Source organism: Acanthaster planci, linkage group LG02 (genome assembly GCF_054643075.1).
Source record: "Acanthaster planci isolate LZ-2023a linkage group LG02, COTS_SCS, whole genome shotgun sequence".
Taxonomy (NCBI): Eukaryota; Metazoa; Echinodermata; class Asteroidea; order Valvatida; family Acanthasteridae; genus Acanthaster; species Acanthaster planci.
In genome coordinates, this window is record NC_141778.1 from 27,079,078 (window position 1) to 27,106,489 (window position 27,412).

At 40.7% G+C, this 27,412-nt stretch overlaps 2 protein-coding genes across 3 annotated transcripts in view; one reads left to right on the plus strand and one right to left on the minus strand.

Annotated features, from left to right (window-relative positions):
- LOC147800087 (xylosyl- and glucuronyltransferase LARGE1-like) overlaps window positions 1-26,923 on the plus strand; it is a 70,079-nt gene extending 43,156 nt beyond the window's left edge. For both annotated transcript variants that reach the window (XM_087132805.1, XM_087132804.1), the window contains exons 10-18: window positions 2,071-2,262; window positions 9,508-9,609; window positions 9,975-10,062; window positions 12,729-12,853; window positions 16,282-16,437; window positions 16,985-17,164; window positions 20,101-20,225; window positions 21,951-22,049; window positions 23,432-26,923. In XM_087132805.1, the coding sequence (XP_086988931.1) occupies window positions 2,071-2,262; window positions 9,508-9,609; window positions 9,975-10,062; window positions 12,729-12,853; window positions 16,282-16,437; window positions 16,985-17,164; window positions 20,101-20,225; window positions 21,951-22,049; window positions 23,432-23,522 (1,158 nt within the window). In that variant the 3' untranslated portion in view covers window positions 23,523-26,923. The remainder of the gene's footprint in view (window positions 1-2,070; window positions 2,263-9,507; window positions 9,610-9,974; window positions 10,063-12,728; window positions 12,854-16,281; window positions 16,438-16,984; window positions 17,165-20,100; window positions 20,226-21,950; window positions 22,050-23,431) is intronic.
- Window positions 1-27,412, minus strand: part of tbck (TBC1 domain containing kinase) — a 195,990-nt gene that overhangs the window by 90,735 nt on the left and 77,843 nt on the right. The gene's annotated exons all lie outside the window — the stretch shown is intronic.

A 27,412-nucleotide genomic window follows, 5' to 3' on the forward strand; every position in this document is an offset into this window, starting at 1 on the left:
CGGATCCAGGATTTTTCAAAAGGGGTGTCCAACTAAAGGCACATATTTTGTTCCAAAAAGCATGAATTTCAGGTTGCCATGTACTCCTTTGCCTTAACCTGAAAATTATAGATTGTCGGGTACCAAGCAGAAGGGCGTAAGTGCACTTACACCCTTTCGCTGGGAAGCATGATCACAGCAGAAAAAATGTTCCTGGCAAAAAGGGGGTAAGAAACAAACTCTCTTTATTTAGTAAAAACGGATATAATTTACTACAAAATCAACCTGGGCTATACAAAAAGCAACTTATTAAAGGACTTCGGCTTTTTTGAACTTTTTGCCAAGAAATTTTCATATTTCATTAAAATACAATAGTTGCACACTTTCATCCTTTTGCCAGGAAAAGTTTTTTACAGTGATCATGCTTCCCGGCAGAAGGGCCTTTGTGCTTACGTCCTTCTACCGGGCACACAAGGTGACCTTTTAGACTGAACAAAACATGTGGGGTTGTAAAAAGGATCAATTTGATACCGGACTGAGGAAAATGGTATCCGGCTGCAAATAATAATAGAGGCAGGGAACAATTTCAAATACTTTGACAATAGCCACCAAAAAATAAAAATACAATGTATTCAATCACCAGAAATGGCCTTTAGAGATTTCAGAGACATATGCATTTCAATATACTCAAAAGGAGGCATTTTTAAAATTCTTCCTGTTACTCTTTTCCCTACTTATCTTGTACCAGATCCTGCATTGTATTTATCTTTGTTTTGATGTATGTTCACTGTTTAAGGGCCCCAAATGATCATATTTCACTGGAAGGGTTACCCTCATTCAAGATGGTTTTAAATGATATAAGCCTATAAATAATGTACAGGCAAAACTTTAATGTAACCCACAATAAAGTCCGCATCACGTGAGATTAGGCAATCCAAAAGTGTCGGCAACGCGCGAACGAGTAGTGCTACTTTATTAGTCTTTAGATCTATTTTGACAAACTTCAGTGTCAAAGTCAACGTATGATACATTGTCACTGCATGGAGTTCTAAACACAGAGGAAGTTGACGCAAAGCTAATGGTCAAGTGTGCAAGTTGAGTTGTTTAAAAATAGTCTTTGTGTAAGTCGGAAAAAGTTACTACTGTAAGGGCTTGCCTTTAAAACCAAAATTCTCTTTGCAAATACGGTATACGCGCCTTGAAAACAGTCTAGGCAGCAACAAGGGCATGGCAAAAAAGGCTTTATGGCAGAAAGTGTGGTTTAGAAATAATGCATTCGGCAGTAAATATGATAGAGTTACGTCTGCGAGACTAATCTCATCCATATGCAGACATAAATGCTACTTATTTTGCGTGGTATTTTATTCATTGTGTAAGTTGAAAATAATTTCAAAGACGATAAAAAAAATAATCCTTCAATGCTATTTTTAGTCTATTCACTAAAAATTAATGTGCATGTTCCTCCAGCCTCGTTGCATGCTCAAAGGACATCAGGGAGTTTACGTATCAGGTCCAATTGAATAAGATGTGCCCAGAGGTAAAGGCCAGTTTTGTCCACACGTTGTTTTGCGCATCATCGCAGCTCATCTGTGGGGGCAGATCATTATGTTTGGCATAACGTACAATAATCCACCAAATTTGAGGAGTCCAAGTTGCGCCAACATATGCTGGAACTAACTTTACCTCAGGCGGGTTAGAGCATTCGATCGGGGGGGGGGGGGAACTTAGGCCTATTGACGTTCGCTGATTGCAAGTGTGGCCATCCGGCCGTGTAAGCTGCCCATAAGCTGCAGGAACATTTTACAACGTGAGAATCGAGGTGAAACCCAATACCCATTTTCCAAAAACCATGGTAATATTCCAGCACGTACGGCTTTAAGTCAGGTCCCTCATCCAAAACATTTGAAAACATCAACAAAATGCTATGTTTGTTGTCGATCCCGAGTTTAAAAAAAGAGTCCTCTTATGAAAGGGGGGTCCAGACCCCCAGGACCCCCCTGGCTCCACCTACGCTAACTAATACATGTAGTTTCTTTGACAGAATTGGCACCTTGTTGAGTATGGCTTTTTGAATTTCCTCTTACACAAAAGCTGTGCTATGCAGAGGTCACTGATCTGAAGGTCATCCACTGGAACTCCCCCAAGAAGCTGCGCGTCAAGAACAAGCATGTGGAGTTTTTCCGTAACCTGTACCTGACCTTCCTGGAGTATGACGGCAACTTGCTGAGGAGGGAACTGTTTGGCTGCGCAGAGGGAAAAGGGAATGTTTCCCTTGAAGAAAAGGTGGGATGTTGAGAAGTACATCTACATGTATAAGTCTTTTTTATTATGGAAGTTGCCCCTCAATAGGCACGAAGGCCACTTAGGGTGGGAAACTCTTGAAGGAAGAGGCAAAAAAGGAAATAGTTAAAAATGAAGACAATGAAGTCAAAAGAGAAAGGAGTATATTCACTTTGTGCTGAAAGCTAACAGATTGTAGATACAGATTTTAAAGTGAAGTATTATGTAGAAAAGAACTGCAGAATACTTGGTAAGACACATCTTCATGTACCATCAGCATGGATGCAACTACATGTACATGTATCATTAAGTGATTCTTCTTTTCTGTGTATTAGGAATAAAACTTACACGACTGTATGGGTTTAAGTAGTGTAAAATGTTGCACACATGTATATTTGTTTTGTTGATGACTCATAACAACATGCTACATCCTATTTGAGACGTTAGTTATAAAATCCCAGGTCTGTGGCACTCTACCTAGCCACTACATATGCAAAGTTCCCATGCACCTATAGTTATTTGCTGAAAAGACTTGATCATCCGTGGTGCCCCTGACCTCCCACTATGCACTGCGGTCACGCTGCCATGTTCATCCCTTCTTTTCTCAGCACCGTAATTTGTCAGAAGTGTCTTGCTAGGCATCTTGGAGTTTTCGAGTTCCGTTTTTGGTTCTGTGTTGACCTGATCATCCTTTGCTTCTTTCTAAATAAATTAATACTATCTGTGGTTCTAACTTTCTAAGAGTGATAGGTTCTCATATTTTGGTGACGTTTTCTCAAGTATTTCTGTGTGTGCATTCTGTAGGCACATACTGTTAATGTTATGAGACGTGGCCAACCCTGCAGCATTATTATAGGCCTTGCTGCTTGAGTTGGGCAATTCACACATTTAGCAGCTCATTAAATCCACAAAACCTAACTGTCTGAGACAATGTTTTTTGTGTGGATGCACCGTACTTTAGGCGCACATATGTGGATAAGGCGTAGCCATTTGAATGGGGGATTCATTTTACATTGGCCGGACGAGGACAAGGCCCAGCCACTTGAGAGGGCGTTGTTTCCTTGCAGCTGTAACGGGCATATAGGCCTTAGCCGCAAGCAGGAATTCCCTAATAAATTCTTAATAATTGGGTCTGCTTCTTTGGTTGCACTTGCGGGACTGAAACAAGGAAGGGAATATTGGTGCTAGTGGTATTCTTTCCTTTAATGCCAGTAGTCATGGGCCAGTGGACAAATTGGATAGTGGAAGTTGCCTAGGCCCACTGAACTGATGCATTAAGTTGAGCAGGAAATATTATCCCTGTTCCCTTCAGTTATTTCTGGTGATGGAGCCCTGTCTTCTTGGAGCCCCATCGAATACATTACGGTATAAAAGTTTACATGTATATAAGTTTATGTTCCTAAGCCCAGTATACCACGGTGTAGTGTGAACTCTAAAACAGAAAGTATCATGGTCTATCTGCTCGGCAGAAAACTTCTGTCGTCAGTACTGGGAAATACGTGCTAAAAAAAACCTCTGCTGTCTTGGGAAATCATTCTTCCACTCAATCAACCGAGACAAGGGCTTCATTATTTAAACCCATTTTGGGCTACAATTTACTGTGTCTCTGCTGCTATCAAAAGTACCTGGCCTGTTCAAATGAGGAGTGTCCTAAGAGTTTTCAGCCATAGCCCTTTGCAGCCTTGATGAAGGGCTTATCCATGTATTTAAACAATTCACTTCAATTTCCTTCCTGGCAACTTCAACCTTGGGATCTGATGACCTGGATACTATACACGTTTTCTAGAATAGTGTGAGGGCTCACCTCCAGACATTCCCACTCTAAGGAAAGGACTGCTCTGCTGGTAAGTTCTGGACACTCTGGAGACCGAGGCAGAACAGATCTATGCTATCAGGAAGTATTGTCGTTCTGTTAAACACTGCCTCTGGCTAAACAACAACATCAGCTGTGCTATATTTGCTGACCCAAACTCTTGCCTTATTAGAGTTAGCCTACTTGTTGCTAGGCTTCAACTTGCACCACTTAGATGAATGAAGCTCACCAGGGGCAAGCATATTCATTACACACTTCCCGTGTATTCTGGGGGTGTTGCCAATGACAACATTGCTTCACCACCTGTGATTGGTGATCCTGAGCCTGCTGGTGGCTGTTTACATCTTTTTGCAGAGTCCTGGCTAGAGATTGCATTGGACCAGTCCTCGGATCAAACTCCAGTCCCATGAAAAGACCAATGCTTCGTTTTGAGGTCAGAGATGAAATCCCTACTGTAAAGTACACCATCCTTCAAGTTCAATCCAGCCAAGCAAACGTCAATCTCTTTTTTAAGGTTCTTCTTTGCACCTAAATAGGAATGAGACAAAGGGCATCTCATCATCAATCTGAAACCACTGAATAGCTTCATCCACACCAAGAAATTCCACATGAACGTATCCACAGGTTTCCCAATTCATGAACAAAGGGAAGACATACAAACCCCAAGCTCTTCCATCTGGTCTGTTTACTTTGCCCAGAGTTTCACCATGTTATGAAGACCGACACCGCCTATCTACGACAGTTGCACATTATGATCCCCCAGTACTTAGGGGACTGGCTGATTGTCGGACAGTCCAGAGGCCGTAGAGTCAACCCACCTTATTTGCGACCTCACTTCCCCACTCAGCTTCCTCATCAACCAAAAAAGATAGACGCTGGCACCATCCCCACTCCCAACTAACATTTGGGCGATGATCGAATGCAGAATCACCCCAATGGCCAGATAAGTTTCCATTCTACAGAAGGACCCATCTCACTTTAGTCCTCTCAATTGCCTTCAGTCTTTGCCTGGTTCCACCTCCTTGGACTAACGGCCAACAGGGTGGACTTTGGTCCAGGCTTCATTTGAGTCTCTTCTGCAACTGCGCCTGCTTTCCTATACCATCCTTGACCATTGAACTTCTGGTCCTCTAATCAGAGGACACTTTCACACATCTGTTATGGTAGCTAAAGGAAGATCACTTAAACGCCGAATTCAGTCTCATGGCCTAAATCCAACATGCTGATAAAGGACCACATCCTCGCTTGAATGAAGCTAGCTCCCTTCCCTTACTTGGGGTTTCCGGGAACTGGAATGCCTACTCTCAGTAAAATCACTTCTGTACCCACTGCAGGAACTTCAAGTGATTTTCCACACCCCACATTTTCTCCTCATATGCATCACAGGGAGAACACCCTGGTCAGCCCAGACAACTCAATGGCAATGGCTAATCCCCGCCATCAAGTTGACACACATTTTCTTTTTTTCCCAGTTTGGCATCCTGACATGAGAACCTTATAATGGATAAAAGACCATGCGATCAACATATCGCAAGACCGGATAATATGATAGTGGTTGTGATCTCACAACAACCCACTGGACTCTGCTCCTTGGCATAGTCAGAACACTTCCTTATGTACTCACATTGAGTTCTTCTCATCAGCGGACAAGACCTTGCTCTTGGTGTTTTCCACCAGAGCACCATATTTGTAGACATAGGCCAGGATTGCTTTATCTGCAGATCAATCAGGCCTCCTTACTAGCGTATGCTTTCCCTCTTCCTCTCTGATCCCTCTGGTCCTCCCTGAGATACAGCACAAACGCTACCGGAAATCGCCCCGCTCTGGCAGCTTCAGCCTTGGTTCCCCGGACAGAACAGACTGTTGGTTCACTAGCTGTATATCCTGATCAGACTGGATCTCCTCCCAGCAGCCCAAGTGAGGGATCTTGCAGTATTATACAGTATTGGATATCGTCCAACGATCCTTCTGCTCTGCAGAATTTTCTGACGATGCTGCAGCCATGTCCACATGGGTACAGCACTTCTCTGTTTGTCATCTGATCTGTTTGTCATCTGTTTGTCATCGGATTTCCTCATCTACCTTTTCCACTGTGGAGAGGTTTCTATGGTCTGCTTCTACAGATCATCCATGGCCTCTATATACAATTGGTTTGGAAACAAGTGCATCTCTAATGATATGGCCCTTCGTCATCTCCTGTGTGGTATGTCCAATGACCATCTTCATACCAAGCAGCTGCTCATGTCTGGGGACCTAAGCAAAAGCCCTCCACTTGCTTATTGCCCCCCTTAGTTTGAGCCCCTCATTGACATCTCCCTATGGTGTGCCTGCACCAACCCAGCCTTCCTCCTGGCTGTGGGTGCCTCCATAGGACAATATACTCCAAGTCCACTCTGTTTGCCAAAGCTCACTCTTGCTGGTGGCTGCATAATTTCAGCCTCATCCTGTCTATCAGCTTTTTGACAAAAAAGTGTCACCTCATCATTTGAGCCGTCAGATATATTTGTACTCTCGATTGCCTCACACACTGGAGACATTATGTACAAACTCTGGTGCCCAGTCCAGATACTGAATTAGTAAAGCAAAGCACTGGACAGGGACAGGCACCCAATGATTCCTCACTACCACAAGGCTCCATCGCCCACCAGCAAGAGACCCCATCACCCGCCGGACGTTGTTGGCCTTCACATTCACCCAGCCAGATGGGTCATCATGCACTGAGGAACATAGTCAATGCAACATCGTTGGGCCCATGATGTAAGAGCAGGTGTCTACATGTACATCTGGGCCTTAATTTCAAGGGCTTTCTACTGTAGACTTCTGCAAGGCTGCATGTCAAAAACTCTCTCTCTACCTTTACCTCTTGCTACTGAGGGGCATCCTGCAAAGTGACTCTCTACATGGCAGGATGATCGTACGGTCCGCTGCACAGACTCCTGCAGCAAGGACAGATAGCAATGCATCCTGAAGACAATATTAGAGGGAGTTAAGTTCCCGACCTCCCTTATCATACAGGTTTGTCATCATTATTGATGCACATATCTGACCTTGTTAGGTGGGCATTTATCCTTTTACGACATTACATATTTTGTAGCCAACCCCCCCCACGTAGACTGGTGCCACTCTACATGTGTAGTGATTGTTTGGGTAGGTAGAGTCCTCCCACACAGCTAGTGTGGTGTAGTGTTTTCTTTTTTTTTTTTTTATAAAGTACTGTGCAGCTAAGCAAGCGCGCGTGACAGTGGGTGGAGTCTACTAGAGAACACCTACCCAAACAGTCCTCCCTGCCCCAGCTCGGACATCTTTAATCGCTTTCGAAAAGAAGGACAAACATGGCAGAGTAACTGCAAAGCATAGTGGGAGGTCAGGGGGCACCACGGATGATCAAGTCTTTTTAGAGAAAAACTATAGGTGCATGGGAAATTTGCATATGTAGTGACTGTTTGGGTAGGTATTCTCCAGAAGACTCATCCCACTGTCACACGCGCTTGGTTAGCTGTGCAGTACTTTATAAAAAAAAAGAAAAAAGAAAACACCAGGACGTCTGCTGCCATGACCAATCCAAAGTTAAGTTGGAGAGCCAAAAAATCCAAATGACTAGTACAATAGGTCAACAAATTTTAATAAATTTAAATTCAATTAAAAAAAAACGAGCAAAAAATAATAAGTCTAAATAGTTAAGCAAAGTTAAAATGAACTCCCTCCTCAAATGCATCAAATCACAGTGAACTTCGTCGTTTGTGACTGATGTCACTAGAGGAGCTGGCCCAGTGGTGGACTCACTGCCAGTCAGCGGTATCCTCAATGGCACCCGTCAGTGGCTCATTGACATCTTATGTCCCATTTAAAAGCCATCTGAAAATTTCAGTGTTAACCACTTCCCGCTGGGGATTCCGGATCCGGACACGTACATGTATGCTTTATATGCATGGCTGGGGTCTCCAAACTCGGACAAAGGGAACAGGGCCTTGTAACAAAATACTGGACTCGGAACAAAAGACCAGGCTGCTGGGCATTACCGTCATTTTTTCACTCTCAAAAGTGGAGATAATCCAGCCTTGTTTTGAAACAGTATACCACGGTTTTGGGCATTTAGAGCGAGCGGATTACCACCTGAGACAAAAGCACTTCACCACTGCAGCGATGAGCCAGTTTAAAGAATTTTGAAAACAGAAAAAAAAAAATAAATATCCCGTCCAGCATCATCAACATTAATAACTGCCCCGGCAGGAAGTGGTTAAGCATTTCTTTAACTATAACGTGGCTACGAAGTCAAGTTTAGGAAATCTGAGCAAAATATCAAATTAAACTTCTTCCGCACAAGTTAAAAACAAACGTCAATTCCTTTATCAGTGAAACGCAAATTATTCTGATCTCTTTAACCCCTTCGCTAGGAGGACTGCTACTACCGCACCATTGTGAGAGGATTAGTGCATACCACACGCACAGTCTATTCACCATGCAGTTGCTGGTTCAATGGGGCCTGCTGCTGGACAAAGCCTTCCAGTCAGGGCATACCACAGCCCAGCAGTCGTGGTCAAAATAATCCCGCCGTGAAGGGGTTAAAAGCAAGAATCTTGTATTTCTAGACCATAATCATTCTTCATATGTCGAAATCAGGCATCTTTTCATCATGACAAATACAAAGTTATGGAAATTCACTTCAAAATCTAATACATGTATCAAATTCAGTATTTACACAAAATTAATAATAATAGTTCAACTTATGTGTGCAGGGCCAGTTCTTTGCCTGGAAAACTCACGGGCTCAAGCATTTCTCAGAGAATTTCGAAAATTGTGGTGTGCTTGCTACCGATGTTTGCCTTCTCCCTCTTAGCTTGCTTTTTCCTTTCATCCCCACACATCAGCTGTCTACAGGCCAATCAAACCCCTCACACACACTTGTTCCAAAACGTCAAAAAAATCACTCAACCTTTAACAACAGAGAGATACACATCATGGCTCTAAAATAAATAATTAACATAATAATACAAGACATGGAATGCACTTCATATTGTGTATTATGTTTATTCATTTTCTGGTCACTAATCTGGTTGCAAATACAGTGTAAAGATTGAAGAAAATAAAAGGATTGGACATGAGGGCTTAGGCCCACAGTAGCTGTGGTGGAGGAGTTTGAAACATTGTGGAAAGATCCCGGGTCATGTGTTTGCAGGTTTTGACTAGCACCTCCAGAGCAAAGATTGTGGTGAATTCAGAGAATACTAGAGTTCAATTATTACAGCATTAGCATGATGTTTGAGTGGTTTGCACAGTCAAATTTCACTCTTGCCAGTTTCGCTGTTCAGCATTTTGATTAGAAGTGCTGGTGTTTCATTACAGTTTTTACATGCATGACTTACTTCTAACTACCATTGATAATTACTTTTAAAAATTCTTTATGACCTCCTTTTCTTATTAATATCACTTTACAGTTTAGTAAATTAGATGAAGATGACCAGTGCTACGAGTTTCGAAGAGAGAAAATTCTCACCCATAGAACACACTTGTACTACCTGGACTACCAGTATACACCGGTAAATATGCAGTATTTCCTTGCATCAATATATACACAGTTACCATTACCAGTCAAATGCACCTCTATCATTGTTCAGTGTTCTAATGACCCAGGAAAATGAAGATAACCACTAGGCACAGTATGTGCATGTAACATGACCATGAGGAGGCAGTGGTACCTTGCCTTGGAGGTTTTTATGCATATGCTGTTGCCATTCATAGGGCAGATTGGTTGGAATATGTGAAGACCCTTCAGTGTTTCATGGGATGAAGCAACTGGATAGATCTGCACATACATGTACATATATGTACATGTATAATATTTTCATCTGTGACCCTTGTTAGGACCATTCTGATTTTGTAAATTTGCATTTTGTGTGCCCAGAAACCAGATGGTAATGATGTTACACTTGTTGCCCAGCTATCCATGGACAGGCTGCAGATGTTGGAATCAATCTGTAAACACTGGGATGGTGAGGTGTTCTCTTTGACATTCTGTCAGTATTTTAAGAATTTGTTCAATCAGTACTTGAGCACTTAAAACAGTCTCTTTTGTGGGAAGTTGAATAAAAATGTCACAGGAATTAATTAGGTAACTTCCTTAAACGGTGTTGAAACACAGTGGAACACAGTTGTTTGGGTTTCAGCAAAGTTATCAAGACTGGGACCAACAAAACAAACTGTCTGTAAATCTTAACCAAGTTCTTTTCAGAATTTTGTGTGCCTTTTAAAAGAGCATAGTAAGAGGATGCCGTGCTCTGTGGAAAGTCATGCAAAAGTCTCAAAGTACATTTTTCATTTGGACTTTTTGTTCACATTTTAATTTGAATTTTGGCCTACGAAAATGCTTTTGATGGTTGCTATGGTTAAAGACCACGCTCTCCACGTCCCACTGGAAAGTTTCTGAGTTGGTAGGCTCTAACTCAGAAAAAGTACTGCCTTTTTAGCCTGCCTGTTCGTTTGCATTGTTTATCCAAAGATTAAGATGCTATTGGTTTAATCCTTTGTGTATCTAAAGTCTCATCAATTGGGGTTAATTTTTTGCCAGGAATATCTGACAGAATTCTTCGTTTTTACTTTAAAATGCATTAGTTCAAGTTTTCTATTAATGGAATAAATACGTGCAATTGTCTGGTCTTAAACATGCATGTAAGACCAGCTCAGGAGAATGGACGCGACTAATGCACGAGCCGCAGACGAGGCCATTATCAGCGTTCAGTCTCCTGATGGGCCGGTCATATACAATTGTTCCACCGGCCAAGCACATATTTATTCCCATTCATAAATGCTTTTTTGTGCAGGAAGTCAAAAAAAGTCAACATGTGATAGATTTCCAGTGAGTTTGTTCTAGAATTTTACTTTTATTTTCTCAAACAACCCATTCATTTTATGGTACATTCCTTTTCAAACTTGTCCAATAGAATCTCCTTAAATGAACTTGGTGATCATGTGGCTGTTGTGTGCACACAGACTATTGACCAATTGGACTCTACTAAGCTGTTTCATATCCATGTGCAAGCATGTGATTTATGCAGGGGGCATTATCACTTCTCAGCGGGCATTATCAAATGTTAATATACTGTCAGGTGGCTGTTTTGACCAATAGGAACAAAAAAACTGTCCTAGGTATTTATTAATCTGTGTTACTACTTTACAAACTTTTAATCATGAACAAAGACCATTGGAAGGTAGAGAACAATTTCAGCTATTGTATTCTGCTCTGAGCCAGAGGAAGAATTTTATGATGTAGACACATATATTTACCCTATTTTCTGGAAATGCACATTTTCAAAGTCATGCAAGCATAGGCAAAGTCAAAGCTGCACGTGTGAAGATGCACTGGTGTACTGGCCTACGTGTATGTTGATTGAGATGTTACAGGTGAACACATCACAGCCTCATTTTTCATGGTCATGCAAAATTGCTATGCACATCTGTTTTCATTAGTTTACAATATAGGGCCTCTGAAATAGTTCTGCTCGCAGATCCCCAGCTGGCCCTCATGTTTCGGAGCAAGCCTGAAAATTTTTTCAACAAGTTAAAAAAATAAAAAATAACTGGAGGTAGTGGTTGTCACAGCAACAACCGCAGAGCTGTTTCGAATTTTGAAATGTTTAATGGGAAACTAAAATATACAAAAATCAATAAAAAAAAAAGGATGACGTTATTATGACATCATCAGTCGGGATTAATTCATGTATCAACTTCATGCAGTATTTAAAAAAACTGAATGTATTATGACACACTATGATTATACCATGATATATTAAAGACAGACTTCAAAAATCTAAACCAACAAATCAACACCTAATTTCTAGTAACTTCTTTCAAAGGACTGATGCACAAATTAGCAAAGAGTAATAGTCTGAACAGAAGTCATTTGACCAACATATCACTGAAACTACAGAGTCATTTGACTTTTGTACAGAAGTCATTTGACCAACATATCACTGAAACTACAGAGTCATTTGACTTCTGAACAGAAGTCATTTGACCAACATATCACTGAAACTACAGAGTCATTTGACTTCTGAACAGAAGTCATTTGACCAACATATCACTGAAACTACAGAGTCATTTGACTTCTGAACAGAAGTCATTTAACCAACATATCACTGAAACTACAGAGTCATTTGACTTCTGAACAGAAGTCATTTGACCAACATATCACTGAAACTACAGAGGAAAATTACACAACTTTCATATTTGTGGCTCTAGGAAGGGTTAATCAAACAGTCTGTGTCCATGAGAAACCTCAGTAGAGAGGAACTGATTAAATGTCAGTAAAATCATAGCAAAATGTTACGGTAAATTGGTTGCTGAAATGTTAGTGGCCAAAAAACGGCCTGCTCTGTTATATCAGTGGCACCCCTATTGAGGTCCAAGAGGGAGGGAAGAGCTTCTCTGTAAACAGTGAAGGGCGTCTTCTGTAGAATATGTAGGATGGAAATTCCAGCTGTGACAGAGACAAAAACAGTTTCTCGTACTTGGTCTGCATAAAATCAGAAATGTGAAGAGGTTTTGCAAAATGCTTGCTTCCACAGCAAGAGTAGAGTGTGAAAACTTCACTGTAAAAACCCTCTGCCTGTTGTAATATTTTGTTGATTGATCTGATGTACGTGAATGTTGTATCTATCAGGTCCCATCAGCTTGGCCCTGTACATGTCTGATGCTGAGGCTCAGCAGTTCCTACGCTTCACACTTAGCTCTGATGTATTGATGAAGCGCAAGAATGTGGGCTATCATGTAGTCTACAAAGAGGGGGTAAGAAAACTAAAGTCTGTCTCATAAACACAATTTTTTGGTTTCGGAAACCTCTGTTTTCCAGGATTCTCACAATCGGGGTGACATCACTGAGTCTTGGTTCTTCTCTCGGATTGGTCAGTTAGTGGTTAATCCATATTTTACACTTGGGACTCAAGGGGGCAAAAATAGTGTTATCATCTATGGGGAAAATCTGAATTATTGACCGAACTCTTAGCCTTTACACCAAATATTCCTGAAATTTAGCTGATCATTTGCTAGGAATATCTCCCACACTATGCAGAAAAGGCCAAAAATAAGGAGAATAAAAATCCCTGTACAAAGTGAAGGGAGGGTTGCCCCCTCGCCCAGATGTGAGTGCAATAAATGAAACAACCTCAGAGCGAGAATGTTAATGTACTGTTGAAAAACAACCTTGCTCTTCCAAATTTCTGACCAGATCCCTCAAAATGAGTCTTAAGACCTTTATTTAAGTACAGTACAATGCCACTATTATGGCATCACTATACTGAACAATTGAGTATATGGAACATGCCTCTTGACTCAAAAATGTTTTATGCACTTTACTGATTTTTGGCCTAAAATCCTTATTCAGTGAATGGTCTGGAGCTGGAAACTTGTGCATCAGAGACTGAAAATCTCTATACAGTCGACTCCCATTGACACAAAAGTCAGGGGACTTACTAAACTATTTATATTTTCTGGAACCTTATCTTTAATAAAAAGTATGCGCAAGTAAGGACATTAGCAACTTAATTGGTGATCGACGACAGAAATGCAATTTTCTACTTGTACAAAGTGAAGGAAACCGTTGAATTTTTGTGTGGATAGTAGAGGGCATAGGTAATGTGTTTTAGAGAGATTTAGAACTTTTACACTTCACTTCCAAAGAGACCTATATGGGTAGGGCAGTAACAGATTTTAAAGGGGATAGGCCATGTAGGGTTAAATTGACGTTATATGATAATTTTCAACCGTTTTATGAGCAAAAAGTTGGATTAACCCCTCTTTTATGTCATTAAATCAGCAAAACTTGGCATTTTTTTCAGTCTCTGCCTGGGCTCTGTGCAAAATTTGATCGAAATGGGTCAATGAGGGCAGCAGACAAATCTTGGCAAAAATGTGACGTCATAAGACGGACTAGACTTTCCAGACCAGAATGCATAGTTCTGCCAAGAAAGTTGATCGGTTCAAGCAAGCAACTCACAGTGCACAGTGAAAAAATTGACGGAATGGAATACCAACTTTGACAAAGTAGGCTCGCCTATAACCATGAACAAAAAACTACCCCCAAAATCACTGAAACACACAACAAAACAACCAAAATGGCAAAACAGATGAAAGACAAGGAAGGCAATGTAGCTTTCCCAGTAGGCAGTAGGCCCTAAAGATAAATCCCAACCCAACATCAACCTGTTTCGCATCATCTGGTTTTGCCGTTTGTCGACGATAATACGTGCGTGTTTCACCTTAAAACAGGATTTATCAAACAAACATCAGCAAAAGCAGCTATTGAATAGCCAATGATAGGACAATTACGTCTCTTCAGAAAGCCAAATTTTTATTATGGTGCATTAACAAATCATTACCAGCCAGTGTTTTTCCGAGGATGGATTTGTGCAGGGGACCACCGTGCTTGCCATCCTTCCATCCTTGGAAACAGTTGTTCGCAGTACCCGCTGCTACATCTGACTCTAACTAGCCAGCCGACACCGGCAAGCTTGTCGGTCGAGTGGTAAAGCCGTCTGAACTAGTAAGCAGGAGGTCATGGGCTTGAGTCCCACACGAGTATGGTTGTTGGTTTTCTCACAAGCCTTCGGGGGCAAACAGTAAATATACAGTGTTGTAATACACGTCGGGCAGGGCAAAAATCCAAAATTAGTCAGTGTTTTGTTGTTGATCCTCCGGGTCGCCGCCATGCCCGTACCCAACAGCCTCGAGTTGCAAAATCTGTTCCCGAGTATATTCTGGTCTCAAACTGATAAGGCAATATGTCTTGTGCCTCATTAGCTCCTTCAGTGTCCCTTTCTTTGTCAAATGAATAAGACCAACATGACAATTGATTGCTGAAAAAGCATCAACGCTGGAATTATCATTGCTTGAGTCTGACATGATGGCACATGCTAATGCTTCTGCATTACATACATGTCAACGTGTTGTTACGTAACAGTAAACAGTCACCGGATAAAGGACTCTGTCTTATGACGTCACGATTGTTGGGAATTTCTTCAGACAACTTTTGGTACCTAACGGCTATTGTTTAGCTTTTGCTTCGAGAAGGGAGTGAAATAAGGTTGTGAAAACTATAATTTTTAACATATTTTTATGCATTCATATTTTGAAATTATGGAGATGTGTTTTCTTGTTATATGTATGTTTGTTTTATGTGTTGATGCACGTTTTACAAGAAATCTTCCCAGCATGGCCTATCCCTTTTGAAACATGAAATTTATATTAATAAGTGATGTACAGTAGGGGCATTTTGCTCAAGATTCTCTTTTTCATGTTTTGGTGGGCAGTTGGTAACAGATGTTTTTTATTTGGGTCCCCTGATGGCCCGGAAATTGCAAGTGCCAATTGTCTGCCATCTTTGTTTGGATTGGGCAGCACAAAAACCCCCCTAAAGAATATTTTTTCGTTTTTTGGAATCTAAACTGCCCAAAACTGCAGTCCTGGATTAGTGAGCATTATCACTGTGCCGAGTACAACAGCAGACATTGTATTTATTGAATGGGTGCAGCGATTGACGAGTTGTTTTCAAAATGCTCGTGCTAAATAACAATACACTTGTACTCAGGTTCACTGAAAAAAGTTTTGTCTTAACATAAATCCCGTACCACCCAAGCTCATATTTGAGATTTTTTCCTCATTGAAATGTACACACTTTCGTTCGGGACTGGCAAAACATCTTAATTGGAATCTTGTTGTATCTAAGTTTGTTTTACTGAGAATTGACTCTACCCAGCAACCACTATAACAAACTTTTTTGTGGACCCAGCTAGCCAGGCGTGTTAGTTGTGGTGGTATTGTACTTTAATTTGGTTTTTAGTTTGCATAATAGAGAGAGAAAACTGGACTTCTTGTTCTGATGTGTCACTCAGTTTTGGTGATGATGTAATGGCCACTGTGCTGGTGAAACTGTTGGTTTTTGTTCCCATTGATTTGCATTGTTAAAAATTCTTTTAAAGGCCTCTGACTCAAAAAATGGTTTTGATCATATAACAATTGTACCTAGGCTACTGCGCTGCTAAAATATCAACATGGCTTTGAGGAATGAAGTTGCATGCAATAGAACTGTTTTTATGGAATCCTTCAGATGCACCTTTTTGCAATCTGTCTTCTTTTTGTTGAGCATTTGTATTATTACTTTTACTGCCATTTAAGGAGATAATGTTTAGCAGTAATCAAGTTTAATTATCTGTCTGTAGCAATTCTACCCTGTGAATTACCTTCGCAACACTGCTTTGAAGCAGACCAACACTCCGTATGTCTTCTTGTCTGATATCGACTTTCTGCCGATGTATGGATTGTATTCATACCTGAGGAAAGCCATTGATATGATGGACATGAAGTCATCTAAGAAGGTCAGCTTTGTGTTTAACTCCAACCACAACTTTTTCTATACCTTTTTTTAATCTCCAAGCCCACCTCTTTTCAGGAACCTATATGGGGCATTCTTTATGATAGCAATTGTCAAGAAAGTTTAACTTTTTCCACAATCCTGACAATTCCCGCTGAACTTGCCAATCAGATTGAAAAGATTTGGAAGGTTAGAGTTGATGAGAAATACAACTATTTCACCAGTTATGTATGTAATTGAATATGGAAGAAGTTGACTGCTTTTGCTCTCAAAATAAAAAGTGGAAATCCAGATATCAGGACATCCTTAATTCTATATGGCATATAATAATTATATCAAAGCATGTATAAGGTGCATAGTGTCTGTAATTCAAAAATGCTAAAATATTATCATTATCACTGATCGTTTGGCTCACAACATCTGAACATTCCTGAAACCATCTCAGCTACATTTAAGGTTACTTCAAACTTTAATGCAGCAGAATTAAATTGACAATGTGACTGAATTAACTAAAGGGGAATGTTTGTTTTTACCTTTCAAATGTTCAACAGGCTTTAGTAGTCCCAGCCTTTGAGACACTACGTTACCGCCTGACTTTCCCCAAATCCAAGGCAGAACTCTTGCACATGCTGGACATGGGCACCTTATTTACATTCCGTTACCATGTGTGGCAGAAGGGCCACGCCCCCACCAACTTTGCTAAGTGGCGGACAGCCACAACTCCCTACCAGGTAGGAGCTCTGTGTGTGAACAAGAGATGTTCATTAAAACAATCACATAGCAGCCTCTCTCACTTTGCTGATGAGGACTACTTACTCATGGAGCAGATAAGCATGCTTGGAACACGGACCATTTACCCAGGGATGTGCAACTTAAGCTCAGAGCTGGTTTAATGCGTGTTAAGAAATTAAATTGGATTATCTCTAATAATAAAATATATATTCCTGTCTACCACTTTGTTTTCTCGTAATGTTTTAAGTCAGGGTACACCGTTTCTAAAATTGGGAAATCTTGCCTCATTAAAACTTCGTTTCTGCTTGAAATCGATAAATGAAGAAGATTTATTCGTCTAAACGAATAGATTAAGCACCGCGTCGGCGCATCGTCTCGGCATAACCACGGCTGCACTATACATGCTGCATGCTGCAACGCGTGTCATGTGGTCGCAGTTTTCTCAAGAAAAGTCTAAAGCGCCTGTGAGGGTAATAACAATGTGTAACATGCATGAAACCAAGGTCACACATGTGTTTGCACTGGGGCTGCTCGTGGTTGCACATCACTGGGTAAATAGTCCGTGCTTGAAAGAAGTTACCGTACAACATCCATGCTAGGCAGGATAATCCTAGGGTCTGTTTGTTTAACACGGATCTGGATCTCGATTTCCAATGACACATTGTTGTGAGCCTCAGCCAACGCACCCTGTTGACCACTTAGACAGATGTCCTGTCCCTAGGCATAAACTTTGCCACCCCACCACGCGCTTTCCCCCTAGCCGACATCATCCAAGCCAGGGAACCTGCCATACAGAAGCTTGACAAGACAGCAGCTGATAACATCTGAGTCAAGATCCACCAAGCACTCCTACACGCCAAACCGGTCAAGCCCAACCTCACCAGACCCACAGTTGAAGCTCTCCTTGATCTCCGCAGCGACAAGTCCATACACATCATCACGGCCGACGAGGGCAACACCACTGTGGTCATGAACTTTGTGGCTTACTCCAACAAGGTACAAGACATCCTCACAGCCGGCACCTACCGCCCCCTACCCAAGGACACCACTCAAGCCATCGAGAAACGCATTGCCAGCTACCTCCTTGCCCTCCACTGCTCCGACTCCATCCCAGCAGACCTGTACCATCGCCTCCGCCCGTCGGTGTCTACCTGTCCAAGATTCTTTGGTCAACCCAAGATCCACAAGCCGGACATCCCCCTGCACCCCATTGTGTCTTCAAGGGGCTCACCAACGTATGAGATTGCCCACCTCCTGACTGCCATCTTCCAGCCCCTGGTCGGCAACACACCACACCATATCTCCAACTCCACCTAGTTGGTGAAGCTCATGAGAAACCTGTCACTCCAGCCAACAGACATCATGGTGAGCTTCGATTTGGTGTCGCTATTCACCAATGTGCTTACCAAAGAAGCATGCCAGGCCAAGTATACATCGGGGAAACCGGAAGGAACCTCCCCACCAGACTCCAAGAACACTGCTTGCATGGCCGACCAGGGGAATACGACAAGTCAGCCATCATCAAACATGCACTCTCCACGGACCACTGCATCGAATGGGACAGAGCTTCCAAGGAAACTCCGAGAAGCCATCAAGATTTTCCGGCACAACACCGTACCCCAAGACATCGGTTTCAAGCTCAACGACATCTGGCACCTTCTACTAGCACCCAAGCAGACACCCACTCCTGGGCAGTAGGGTCCCCAATACCCAAACCCAAGGTTTCCTAACAATTCCAGGAACCTACACCTTCACGCAACAGGGCATACACCGAGTCACTCAACCTGTGAATCCCATTCCATGCTCCATCGCTTCTGGATTACCTTTATAACCAGCTATCCATTCCAGTCTGGCACTCTCCTGAGGACTGCCAGAGCACACTGGCCGAAACGTCGAGTTAACACTCACCGGTTCTTTCAAGAACCACACCTCGCCCAAAAGAGATTGATTCCATGGTGTACCCACAAACCCTTTTCTCAAAGGATCACTGGTCGTGATCTGGATCTGTGTGAAACAAACATGACCATACTCTCTTAAATTGTTAGACACAGGCAAACTGACCCCCAACCTGATCTGTTTGGATACTCATTAGTTGAACAGTTTTTCTTCCCAAAGTGGCAACACACCCAAAATTCTTATTCTGAAACCACAAGGCTATTAAACTTTCTTAACAACCAGCTCTAGATTAGCCAGGTTGTGGGCAGTGGTCGGAAATACATGTACATGTAATTACACAAAGTCAAATTGCAAAGATTAGAACCCAAGTTCCAGGGCCATCTTATGCAAGATGAGTCTACCATGGCCAGTGATGTGTAAACATTATTAATTCAGAGGCAATCTCTGTTAAGTAACAACTTTTCAGTCATAACTGTGGGAAAACCTCTTTTTTGTAATGTGATGTCCTCCTTTTGAATGGACACTAATGAATCATTGAGTCTTGTCCAAACATATGCAGCCATTTTTTGACGCTGGAATGGAACTGGAGGTCATATAAAATACACATGTATTTTTTTTTTAACTTGAACAATTCGGAATACCAGAAAGCTGCTGTAAGCAGCCAATATTCTGCTAAATCTATTGTGCCTCATGGGGAAGAAGCTAGAAAACATTACCGAAGAGTATTTAGCTGGGTATGACCTACATGTACTTACCTGTGGCTAAAAGTAACATGAGCATCTACTGCAAATGCATGAAGCCCTCAGCTTGCAGTTTCCACCGACAGTTGTTTTATTTTCATCAGTCAATCTTCTGCCTGTTGCAACTAGCCAAAAAAACTCTGGCACTTTTAGGGACTTATTTGTGGTTGACAGTGTTTAAAGAAAGTCAACTGTGCAGTTTAAAAATGAGCTCATTGAGCTACACTTGTTGATACATGACTTGAATATTCAAGTTTTAAAAAGTTTTTAAAAACTGATTATTTCACTGTTGTCCACAGGTGCAGTGGGAACCTGATTTTGAACCTTACATAGTCATCAAAATGGAGTGCCCAACCTATGATCTCAGATTTGTGGGATTTGGTTGGAACAAAGTCTCCCAGATTATGGAAGTTGATGCACAGGGGTGAGTGTTCTGCTGCATAGGGACAGCAAGGGTGTGTTCAAGGATTGTTTCTGCCTTGGGTCAAAGTCTTCAGCCCTTGGGTTGAGACCCTTCCTGCTAGGTTCAACCCCAACTATTGTCACAGAGACATCAGACAGATAAAAAACCATAGATTGGAACATTTCACTTGCAATCTGCTCTGAAAATCCAAGATAAAGCTGAAAGTGGAGACACACCCAAGTTCTGACAACCTCTACTTTTTCTGATTGAAGAGTACTCGTAGGCCCAGTATGTTTCAATTCAATGAAGTCTCAATAACTTGAACCTCAGGGAATGCATACAAATTTGGGTTGTCCAAATTTTGAGCTAATGAAAGTGTCTGAGTTGTGAAGTCCAGTAGGCCTGCACATTACACTTACTGTGTATACGTAATCCAAATCAACTTGCTCTGCATTTCCAACTTTTTCTGTGGCTATTTCCCCACTTTTTTCATTCTAATGTCACATACTTTTGCTCACAAATCATATTTTTTTTCGAGATTTCATGTTGTCACCCACAAGTTTCTTCTTTATTGAGAGATAAGCAAGAAAGCTTGAAAGTTTGCCTCTGAAGGTGTGCTTCCGGAACCCTTGGATAGGAAAAATAATATGCAGAAATTTCTGAATTTTCAATTATTTTCCTTTGTTTTCTTCTTTAAAAAAATCGCTCAGGAAAAAAATATTTGCGATGATATTAATTTTTAGAAACTTTTAAAATTACCTGACCTGAAAGAGAAATATTCTGCCAAAAACTGACCTTGCACTTCCAAGAATCAAATATACATTAAGACAAGTGCAATTCAGCATCCTTGTACACAGATAAACAGTGACATAAAGAATGAAATGTTATGGTAGTGTTTCAGTAAAAGGTAACTTAAAAACAGAACAAATCAAAATAATAAATAAGGAAATAAAATTGAAGGAATAATCTGCATTTACAAAATATTCTAAAGTTTAATCTAACCTTTGCAACTCGACTGAATCTAGAACTCATCAACTGCAGGTAGGTAAATCTTTGCAGTGTACAGTCTCATTTTCACGTAAGTACGTGAAGTGTGAACAAATGTGCATGAACAAGGAGACGTAGAAACCACATTGCCGGAAGTGTAAGGTTTTTAATGACATTTGTTTTTTACACATCTCCAGGGGATTTTTCCAAAATATTAATTTAGGAACATAAAGGTAACATTCTGAAATGAGTGTTTCTCGAGATGGTTTCAATTTCGAATCACTCTTCAAAAAATTCATTGAACATGATAGAATGGCCCCATGATAAAATCTGCATCGGTGGTCCGCATGAGGGTTCCAGAAGCTCACTGTGTTACCTTTTACTTTCAGGCTCTGTAAACCAGTTTATGCTGTACCTTTGGTGTGGCAAACTTTCAAGTAATTTGCTCTATCATGTTTATTATTTGCAGCACAAAGTGCAGTACATACATGTAGTTAGGGTTTGTTTTCACGGGGGGTTTCCTGTGGGGTCACATGACCTTTCGTTTTGCAGTCAAATGGCCACAACAAAGAGTCAGCAATGGGACTACATCTGCATGGCTTTCTGCAGTTAGTTCCGTGGTTGCAATCAGGCTAGCTCGAAAGCTAAAATTGATGATGTATTCTTTGTTATAGGTTCTTATGAACTTCTTCAAGGTCAGACTATTTTTATAGAGGTGTTACCTAAACTTTGAGTTGATCATTGTGTGTCTCTTGCTAGGTATGAATTCATTGTCCTACCCAATGCATTCGTCATACACATGCCCCACACACCAAGTTTTGACATAGCCAAGTTTCGCTCAAGCGATCTCTATCGGACGTGAGTATTTTAACTTATACTGTATCGTGTATATCAGTTAGTTTTAAACCAGGAGCAAGTGGCTTTCTGGTTCAAAACATTCACTCTCCAAGAAGAAATCCTGAATTCTGTTTCAAATATGGGAACTATGTCAAACAAAAATCTACTTCAGCATATGCATCGTAAAGGGGATGTAAACTGAAAATAAAGGGAGTTGTGAAAATATTTTGCCATAGAATTCTAAGTGAAGAATACCATTGCTTGCTGTATACTTTGCTTGGAACCAACAACTTTTCTGCAGTTTTGAAGAAACAAATAATGTTTTGTTTGTCTGTTTAGACTTTTCCCTACAAAGCTAAATTCTGTTCATTGAGGATTTCAGTTAAATTCTCTTCCATTTTGCACTGAAAATGGAAGATCATTGGATCTAAAACTGACAAGTCAAATGTAGCGTATAGGATTTGCATGTACTGCAATTTGTCAAAATTGGCTGATTAAGGGGTTTGCGGCTTACTTTGTGTGCCATTTCAAGGACTTGTTTCATTTTTTTAAGCATCCAATTACTTTTTCTATGGTATCCCACATAATGACTGACTTATCTATCATGATTAACTTTATATGCCATCCTGAGTGAAAATTTCATATTGGCTAGTCCGCTATTTATAGTACTCTAATGGAAACTGTTGAATATGTTCCAGGCATTGGAAGGATCAGTCTATGCCACAGTATATGAAGTCAGGCTAGAAAAGGGCTGCTGTACATCTGAGCAATTATTGCCGATGTTCACTGTGTGGTTTTGTATCTAGTGGGGCACTGTTGGGTACCATTTACCACATTTCCATGATGGGACACACTACTGGCTCTGTCATTTTGCATTTGCACCCAGCTCATGCTGACATGCACTTGTGATTCATCCACGTTTAATCCACTCCATTGGATTAGTTCAGTACTGATGTGCCATTGCTAGCTAATTCAGTTGTGGATGATTTAACAAATTTTGCCTGCGGTGTAGGAGTCCAGGGTGTTTTGTACACCTTAGGGGGCAAATGGCACTCGAGGCAAAGCCATGAATGATACTTGTGCACTTGTAGCAGATCACCTGATCACTTTACAACAAATAAAAGTTCACTATCTATGACCCTGGTATAACAATGACTATTGAGCACCAGTAGTGTGAGCTGATGTTTCTTCCTTCATGCTCCCATTGACAAATAATATCGTTATTCCACTTTTACGATGTCGTCATCCCATGATAAATTACCTGGGGATCTTGACATCTTGCTTGTGTGATGTTGTCAATCTGAGAAAAACTACGTGAGGATCTCAACAAGTCGGACGGCACTTCCAGGATTCCAATCTTTACTGACATCATTTCCTGTTCCATTATCTCGTTTCTTTCATAGGTGTCTGAAAGTTTTAAAGGAGGAATTTCAGAAGGATCTCTCCAAGAAATACGGGTTTGCTGCTTTAAAATATGTTGCCGTGGAAACATGATATTCGGGATGTAGGGATACTGTACTTGTATTTTTGAAAATTAGATCGTTGACATGCTCATGTATGTTATACTGTGTACATATTTGGCTAAGCCCGCTTGTAGATCTTCACATTTTTATCAAATGATGGTGCACACAATGTTTCGCATTCTCAAAGCAATTACAACAATAAAAATTATGAGAAATGGACATCTACAAGTCACTTTCTTACATTCAAATAACCCAAACTTAGGCTAACCCACACCTCTGCAGCTTCATGAGCTAAACTGTGCATGAATGTGATAGGAAGCTCTGAGGTCCCAAAGAAAATCATATATGTAGAATATGTTGAATCGCCCATTCCAGTAACAAAGTGAAATTGTTGACATGAATTGTACACAATATGGTGGAACACCTCAGTAAACCTGTCTCAAAGCTGAATGTACCTCTGTCAGTAAATGATCACACATAAAAATAATGCAGCTCAAATGATGCTTTAGATTTTATACCCCAAAATGCACTTGACTATAAGCCTGGTTCCCATATCAATGTTAGAAGCGCAGACAGCAAGGCAATGAAGATGCAAAGTGCAATGCAGACATGGAAACGTGTCCAACGGAAGTGTCATCAATAACCCAGACAAATGCAAACCAGCCTCAGAAGGATTGGCAAGATTGAGCCTGGTTCAACTTTGCCAACTGTTTGCATTGAGTTGCCAAGTAGGCCTATACAAACACACACACTCTGGCATGATGGGCATACAACAATGTCCCCCTCGCTTAGTATTACACTGTGACCATTTTCTCCTTGTTGCTATTAACATATGCAGCCCCAATTGTCAACGTAGCTGACCATAAACAAAATACCCGAAACCGGAGTGTCAGTTTGGTTCCAAGGGGTGGTGTTTCCACCTGAAAAGGCATTTTATGCAAATTTTTGTGGATGCCATTTTATTAATTTTTTTGGTGAAATGTTAAAAAGTGTCTCTTCTATAACTGTCTGCATCTTGACGTCTTGTATGTTGCCGGCGTTGATTACGACCATATGAAAGCCATGCTTTATCTTGGATTTTCAAACCTAGCTGTTTAAAATAAAAAACCAGTATGTATACTTTGAATAGGTCATGTGCTAAAATGGACCCTTTGTACATGGTGTATGTAAGGTCATTTATTTCATGACATACCTTTTATTTTTTTTCAAGAATGTATGTCATTGAGGGTGTCTGTATCAGAAGCAAGCATTCATAAAATAATTGCAGTGTCCAAACTATTCAGCTATGGCTGGCTAAATTATGTATTCATTATCCATGAAAGAGTCTCTTTTTGGTACAGAAATCTTCAACGATGAAATACATTGTGTACTTGATCAATAACGTTTTGAAAAGTCATGGCCAAATAATGTCACTGAGTGTAATTGTAAATTGGACTGACTTCACACCAGACTCTTTCCAATGATCTCTCTACCATTTATTATTCGTGATTTTGAGTAACGCAGTTAAACAACTTTCTTAGCAGTGGGAATCCTGTCAGTATGTTTTGGTTGGGATAATATCTTTGTTTCTTGTTATTAAATTTAATCTAAAGGTTTTTCTGGTGACTCATTTCAGTACGGTAGTACGTGTGTGACATCATTTTGCCTAAAATCATCAAGAGTGCTTGAACTCTTTTGTATGATTCCGAGTCTGTGCTACTTTTAAACACACCAAAATACGAAGTGATTTGATGGCTGAATCTGTAGTGTCCTCAGTCCTGCACATTGAGGCTGCTTATTAGAATGTCTATTTCATACATCTCCGGCTACCTGTCTGTACAGTGTAAATCCAGATCATTCTGCTAGATTTAACTTTCACATTGTAACAGTTCAGTTTGCTCGTGTCCAGCTGTAGTTACCTGTTTCCAAAAGAATAAATGCCTGATTCAGTTCACTGTAACATTTCGATTTTGCGACAAAACCACTCGAAGGTTACCAAAAAGATTATCCAACAGCCAAATTTCCCATTGTCCAAGGCATTGTTACTACGTGTATTGGCATCGGTAAATTTGATTTAAGTTGGAACAAAAGTGTTTGCCATTGCGACTAATTAGGACCAACTAGGGAGTTTTCTTGATAGCAGCATTTTCATACAACTCATAACAACAGCAAAATGTGTGTTTTAATTTTATGTGTTAAGGGATTCCAAAGTGACACAGGTACATGTATCCTCAAGGGGGAACTGTAACCTTGTTAGGTTCTTGTGACAGAGAAGATGGGACTATTTCATCCTTCACTCACCCTGCATTTGATGCATTTGATGTGTGATTATCCACCGAATCCCTCATTTTGCTATCACCTTGGTGGGGGAGGGGGAGCAGAGTGGCAAAGTGGAAGGGGTTGGAGAAATGTAAAGCCGAATCTGGATGCTGTGATAGCATTCAAATTACATCAGGTGTTCTGTAAATGCAAATTAAGTAACTGTTCATCTTTAAGTCCAATCAGACAAAGGCCTTTGTTCCTATTCATGTGAATAATATTACTGCCCTTGCTTGGGTGTTTTGGAAGCTTTGTATTTGTTTTCCTGGATAATTTTGTAAAGCTTTTATTCTCTGAAAATCTGAAAATTGTTCCTTTAATTTTGAAAATGAAACGAGAACATTGTCTTTGTGGAATTGAATTCATTGTATCCAAATGGAAGGACATAGTTTGAAATTGGCTGGATCAACCAATTAACTACATAAGTCTTTTTTATCTTGTCGAGGTGGAATGATTTGTCATTTTAATTTCTGGTTGGGTTTTGTATTACATGGACAAAATCTTGGCCAGCAATGCTTCAAACGCTCATGTTTGTTTGCCGTCTTTAGGTATACATGTTTGTTGTTTTCGAATTTCGGTTGGATTATTCACTTTTTGTAGGTTTTAATTGCCTCGTCGCTCTGCATTATGTTGACTAATTTGAGGAGACGCCCCCAATGTGCACATTCTGGACGTGCATGTGGAGTTTCATCCATTCTGTTGGCAGTGGATCGTGATACCACCGTAGCAATGGCTTTGCATTTTGCTCGCAAAAATATTTTCAGTTATCTAATGTATACAGTGTGTAAATATTTTCCTTTTTCAGAAGTTATTTTATACAGTTTCATTGCGAAGGCCAAGGCATGTTTTTTGTTATACTGAAGACAATGCGTTTTGGAATCCCAGCGCCGTGTAGAGAGAGTTGTAACATAGGTCAAGTTTGATTAAGGTTAACCATAGTATCATCTCTGATTGAGCGCACGTTAGTCGATGGTGGTTGGACTAATCTGGTCAACTGTTCGGGACCAGCCTACCAAGGGTTGGTCGTGTCGTTATTTGCTATAAACTTGTTTTTAATAGCACAGTGCAGAGAGGACCAGTTATAAGAATAATGCTGGGAAAACAGTCACTAGTAAACGACTATTTTCACTGTAATTTTTGCTATTTTGCCCTTCCTGAGTCAACCGTTTTCCCCTTCGACCTAACGACCTGACAACGGTTGACTAGGGTCGTTTTCACTTCACGTTCAACTTCACTTCACGAGCGCTAGGTCCGTCAATAATCAAACACCTAATCTAGTTGTCCATAATTGAACTTGTCCATAAGTGTCTCCACTGTTTGAAACCAATTGGCAGATGTATGCGCCACGATGTACAACAGCCATACACTGTACTGTACACATAATGAAGAGCCATTTTTATTTTCAAAACGTGAACCGGTGTGATACAGAATGCACCCACGTAAGTAGGCCAAAAAAGCTGTCCACCGAGCTTGTGAATAAAAGTAATGCACTCATCAAGATGCATTTATTAGAGAGCTCCTAGAGCCATGGAATTTTGGAATTGAAGAAATAAGGCAATGAATAGCTGGCGTGCCAAGGAATGCCAGTTATTATTGTTATCAATTTCTGACAATGTCAGGGGT